Source organism: Oncorhynchus kisutch, unplaced genomic scaffold, assembly GCF_002021735.2.
Source record: "Oncorhynchus kisutch isolate 150728-3 unplaced genomic scaffold, Okis_V2 scaffold3741, whole genome shotgun sequence".
Classification (NCBI taxonomy): Eukaryota; Metazoa; Chordata; class Actinopteri; order Salmoniformes; family Salmonidae; genus Oncorhynchus; species Oncorhynchus kisutch.
Genome location: NW_022265686.1, coordinates 266,354 through 272,500, shown reverse-complemented (window position 1 = coordinate 272,500; position 6,147 = coordinate 266,354). Strand labels below are relative to the sequence as shown.

General features: G+C 48.9%; 1 protein-coding gene across 1 annotated transcript in view; it reads left to right on the top strand.

Annotated features, from left to right (window-relative positions):
* LOC109887079 (ryanodine receptor 2) overlaps nt 1–6,147 on the top strand; it is a 307,522-nt gene that overhangs the window by 126,601 nt on the left and 174,774 nt on the right. The window contains 3 exon segments of the mRNA XM_031820923.1: nt 94–197; nt 5,103–5,238; nt 5,862–6,048. Of these exon segments, the coding sequence (XP_031676783.1) occupies nt 94–197; nt 5,103–5,238; nt 5,862–6,048 (427 nt within the window).

Genomic DNA, 6,147 nt, shown 5'->3' with positions numbered 1-6,147 from the left:
CCCTCCCTCTGTGTGTGTTGCCCTCCTTCTCTCTCTGTGTGTTTTGCCCCCCTCCCTCTGTGTGTGTTGCCCTCCTTCTCTCTGTGTCCCCAGCGTCTCCCTCCATGCGAGGCTCTACTCCACTAGATGTGGCCGCTGCCTCTGTGATGGACAACAACGAACTGGCTCTGGCCCTGAGGGAACCAGACCTGGAGAAAGTAAGGCCCAACTCTACCAGCAAACTAACTTGTTCAGCCCACCCTGTACCCAACGTATAGGTACAGTATAGAGATACAATACGAACTGGCTCTGGCCCTGAGGGAATAGAGATACAGTATAGAGGTACAGTATAGAGATACAGTATATAGATACAGTATAGAGATACAGTATAGAGATACAGTATAGAGATACAGTATAGAGATACAGTATAGAGATACAGTATAGAGGTACAGTATAGAGATACAGTATAGAGATACAGTATAGAGGTACATATGTGGGGTGGCCAGTCCTCTTCTGGCTGTGCCGGGTGGAGATTATAACAGAACATGGCCAAGATGTTCAAATGTTCATAAATGATCAGCATGTTCGAATAATAAGAAGGCAGAACAGTTGAAACTGGAGCAGCAGCACGGCCAGGTGGACTGGGGACAGCAAGGAGTCATCATGTCAGGTAATCCTGGGGCATCCTGGTTCAATAGGAATCCTAGTTTATTCCTCTCTGATGTCCTCCACCGTGGGGCTCCTCCTGGTTCAATAGGAATCCTAGTTTATTCCTCTCTGATGTCCTCCACCGTGGGGCTCCTCCTGGTTCAATAGGAATCCTAGTTTATTCCTCTCTGATGTCCTCCACCGTGGGGCTCCTCCTGGTTCAATAGGAATCCTAGTTTATTCCTCTCTGATGTCCTCCACCGTGGGGCTCCTCCTGGTTCAATAGGAATCCTAGTTTATTCCTCTCTGATGTCCTCCACCGTGGGGCTCCTCCTGGTTCAATAGGAATCCTAGTTTATTCCTCTCTGATGACCTCCACCGTGGGGCTCCTCCTGGTTCAATAGGAATCCTAGTTTATTCCTCTCTGATGTCCTCCACCGTGGGGCTCCTCCTGGTTCAATAGGAATCCTAGTTTATTCCTCTCTGATGTCCTCCACCGTGGGGCTCCTCCTGGTTCAATAGGAATCCTAGTTTATGGGCACCCTCATAGACGTCATCCTGACCAACTGGCCCTCCAAATACACCTCCGCTGTCTTCAACCAGGATCTCAGCGATCACTGCCTCATTGCCTGTATCCGCTACGGAGCCGCAGTCAAACGACCACCCCTCATCACTGTCAAACTCTCCCTAAAACACTTCTGTGAGCAGGCCTTTCTAATCGACCTGGCCCGGGTATCCTGGAAGGACATTGACCTCATCCCGTCAGTTGAGGATGCCTGGTCATTCTTTAAAAGTAACTTCCTCACCATTTTAGATAAGCATGCTCCGTTCAAAAAATGCAGAACTAAGAACAGATACAGCCCTTGGTTCACCCCAGACCTGACTGCCCTCGACCAGCACAAAAACATCCTGTGGCGGACTGCAATAGCATCGAATAGTCCCCGTGATATGCAACTGTTCAGGGAAGTCCGGAACCAATACACGCAGTCAGTCAGGAAAGCTAAGGCCAGCTTCTTCAGGCAGAAATTTGCATCCTGTAGCTCCAACTCCAAAAAGTTCTGGGACACTGTGAAGTCCATGGAGAACAAGAGCACCTCCTCCCAGCTGCCCACTGCACTGAGGCTAGGTAACACGGTCACCACTGATAAATCCATGATTATCGAAAACTTCAATAAGCATTTCTCAACGGCTGGCCATGCCTTCCGCCTGGCTACTTCAACCTCGGCCAACAGCTCCGCCCCCCCCGCAGCTCCTCGCCCAAGCCTCTCCAGGTTCTCCTTTACCCAAATCCAGATAGCAGATGTTCTGAAAGAGCTGCAAAACCTGGACCCGTACAAATCAGCTGGGCTTGACAATCTGGACCCTCTATTTCTGAAACTATCTGCCACCATTGTCGCAACCCCTATTACCAGCCTGTTCAACCTCTCTTTCATCTCGTCTGAGATCCCCAAGGATTGGAAAGCTGCCGCAGTCATCCCCCTCTTCAAAGGGGGAGACACCCTGGACCCAAACTGTTACAGACCTATATCCATCCTGCCCTGCCTATCTAAGGTCTTCGAAAGCCAAGTCAACAAACAGGTCACTGACCATCTCGAATCCCACCGTACCTTCTCCGCTGTGCAATCTGGTTTCCGAGCCGGTCATGGGTGCACCTCAGCCACACTCAAGGTACTAAACGACATCATAACCGCCATCGATAAAAGACAGTACTGTGCAGCCGTCTTCATCGACCTCGCCAAGGCTTTCGACTCTGTCAATCACCATATTCTTATCGGCAGACTCAGTAGCCTCGGTTTTTCGGATGACTGCCTTGCCTGGTTCACCAATTACTTTGCAGACAGAGTTCAGTGTGTCAAATCGGAGGGCATGCTGTCCGGTCCTCTGGCAGTCTCTATGGGGGTGCCACAGGGTTCAATTCTCAGGCCGACTCTTTTCTCTGTGTATATCAATGATGTTGCTCTTGCTGCGGGCGATTCCCTGATCCACCTCTACGCAGACGACACCATTCTATATACTTTCGGCCCGTCTTTGGACACTGTGCTATCTAACCTCCAAACAAGCTTCAATGCCATACAACACTCCTTCCGTGGCCTCCAACTGCTCTTAAACGCTAGTAAAACCAAATGCATGCTTTTCAACCGGTCGCTGCCTGCACCTGCATGCCCGACTAGCATCACCACCCTGGATGGTTCCGACCTAGAATATGTGGACGTCTATAAGTACCTAGGTGTCTGGCTAGACTGCAAACTCTCCTTCCAGACTCATATCAAACATCTCCAATCGAAAATCAAATCAAGAGTCGGCTTTCTATTCCGCAACAAAGCCTCCTTCACTCAAGCCGCCAAGCTTACCCTAGTAAAACTGACTATCCTACCGATCCTCGACTTCGGCGATGTCATCTACAAAATGGCTTCCAACACTCTACTCAGCAAACTGGATGCAGTCTATCACAGTGCCATCCGTTTTGTCACTAAAGCACCTTATACTACCCACCACTGCGACTTGTATGCTCTAGTCGGCTGGCCCTCGCTACATATTCGTCGCCAGACCCACTGGCTCCAGGTCATCTACAAGTCTATGCTAGGTAAAGCTCCGCCTTATCTCAGCTCACTGGTCACGATGGCAACACCCATCCGTAGCACGCGCTCCAGCAGGTGTATCTCACTGATCATCCCTAAAGCCAACACCTCATTTGGCCGCCTTTCGTTCCAGTACTCTGCTGCCTGTGACTGGAACGAATTGCAAAAATCGCTGAAGTTGGAGACTTTTATCTCCCTCACCAACTTCAAACATCAGCTATCTGAGCAGCTAACCGATCGCTGCAGCTGTACATAGTCTATTGGTAAATAGCCCACCCTTTTCACCTACCTCATCCCCGTACTGTTTTTATTTATTTACTTTTCTGCTCTTCTGCACACCAATATCTCTACCTGTACATGACCATCTGATCTTTTATCACTCCAGTGTTAATCTGCAAAATTGTAATTATTTGCCTACCTCCTCATGCCTTTTGCACACATTGTATATAGACCCCCCCTTCGTTTTCTACTGTGTTATTGACTTGTTAATTGTTTACTCCATGTGTAACTCTTTGTTGTATGCTCACACTGCTATGCTTTATCTTGGCCAGGTCGCAGTTGCAAATGAGAACTTGTTCTCAACTAGCCTACCTGGTTAAATAAAGGTGTTCTCAACTAGCCTACCTGGTTAAATAAAGGTGTTCTCAACTAGCCTACCTGGTTAAATAAAGGTGTTCTCAACTAGCCTACCTGGTTAAATAAAGGTGTTCTCAACTAGCCTACCTGGTTAAATAAAGGTGTTCTCAACTAGCCTACCTGGTTAAATAAAGGTGTTCTCAACTAGCCTACCTGGTTAAATAAAGGTGTTCTCAACTAGCCTACCTGGTTAAATAAAGGTGTTCTCAACTAGCCTACCTGGTTAAATAAAGGTGTTCTCAACTAGCCTACCTGGTTAAATAAAGGTGTTCTCAACTAGCCTACCTGGTTAAATAAAGGTGAAATAAATAAATAAATAAAAAAAAAAAAAAATTATTCCTCTCTGATGTCCTCCACCGTGGGGCTCCTCCTGGTTCAATAGGAATCCTAGTTTATTCCTCTCTGATGTCCTCCACCGTGGGGCTCCTCCTGGTTCAATAGGAATCCTAGTTTATTCCTCTCTGATGTCCTCCACCGTGGGGCTCCTCCTGGTTCAATAGGAATCCTAGTTTATTCCTCTCTGATGTCCTCCACCGTGGGGCTCCTCCTGGTTCAATAGGAATCCTAGTTTATTCTTCTCTGATGTCCTCCACCGTGGGGCTCCTCCTGGTTCAATAGGAATCCTAGTTTATTCCTCTCTGATGTCCTCCACCGTGGGGCTCCTCCTGGTTCAATAGGAATCCTAGTTTATTCCTCTCTGATGTCCTCCACCGTGGGGCTCCTCCTGGTTCAATAGGAATCCTAGTTTATTCTTCTCTGATGTCCTCCACCGTGGGGCTCCTCCTGGTTCAATAGGAATCCTAGTTTATTCTTCTCTGATGTCCTCCACCGTGGGGCTCCTCCTGGTTCAATTGGAATCCTAGATTATTCCTAACAGTTAAGAACACTCTGCTGTCCTCCTTACTGATCTATTGGGATCAACAATCAGGATCCTATCCATTATCCAATGATGTGGACTGTTTGGCGACATAACTTGGCCTCACCGTGACTCCCTCTGCCTCCTCTTCCCTCTGACAGCATTAAGTCCTGAGCCAGACCTTTCCCTGCTAACCCTCTCCCTCCTCTTCCCTCTGACAGCATGAAGTCCTGAGCCAGACCTTTCTAACCCTCTCCCTCTGCCTCCTCTTCCCTCTGACAGCATGAAGTCCTGAGCCAGACCTTTCCCTGCTAACCCTCTCCCTCTCCCTCCTCTTCCCTCTGACAGCATGAAGTCCCGAGCCAGACCTTTCTAACCCTCTCCCCCTGCCTCCTCTTCCCTAGGTGGTGCAGTACTTGGCTGGTTGTGGTCTCCAGAGCTGCTCCATGCTCGTGTCTAAAGGATACCCTGACATCGGCTGGAACCCCGTGGAAGGAGAGAGATACCTCGACTTCCTCCGCTTTGCAGTGTTCTGCAACGGTACATGTGCATTTCATACCTATGGCAATTGCCGATAAACCTTCATTTCATGATAACATTTGACTGTGGTTGGTAGATGGTCTTGGTTATTGGTTGGTTGAAGGAGATCTGTCAAATACTCCACGGTTGAGGTATTGAAGTCCCTATTGAAATCTTTACCCGTGGTCTCAGGTGAGAGGTATTGAAGTCCCTAATCTTTACCCGTGGTCTCAGGTGAGAGGTATTGAAGTCCCTAATCTTTACCCGTGGTCTCAGGTGAGAGGTATTGAAGTCCCTAATCTTTACCCGTGGTCTCAGGTGAGAGGTATCGAAGTCCCTAATCTTTACCCGTGGTCTCAGGTGAGAGGTATTGAAGTCCCTAATCTTTACCCGTGGTCTCAGGTGAGAGGTATTGAAGTCCCTATTGAAATCTTTACCCGTGGTCTCAGGTGAGAGGTATTGAAGTCCCTATTGAAATCTTTACCCGTGGTCTCAGGTGAGAGGTATTGAAGTCCCTATTGAAATCTTTACCCGTGGTCTCAGGTGAGAGGTATTGAAGTCCCTATTGAAATCTTTACCCGTGGTCTCAGGTGAGAGGTATTGTAGTTATGAATGATGTCATTATTTACCTGTCGTCCTATCAGGTGAGAGTGTGGAGGAGAACGCTAACGTGGTGGTGAGGCTGCTGATTCGTCGTCCCGAGTGCTTTGGCCCCGCCCTGCGCGGAGAGGGGGGGAATGGTCTCCTGGCAGCCATGATGGAAGCCATCGATATATCAGAGGACCCCTGTAGAGACGGACCCTCCCCTACCTCAGAGGCCAGCAGGACACTGTAGGTACCCCTGTAGAGACGGGCCCTCCCCTACCTCAGAGGCCAGCAGGACACTGTAGGTACCCCTGTAGAGACGGACCCTCCCCTACCTCAGAGGCC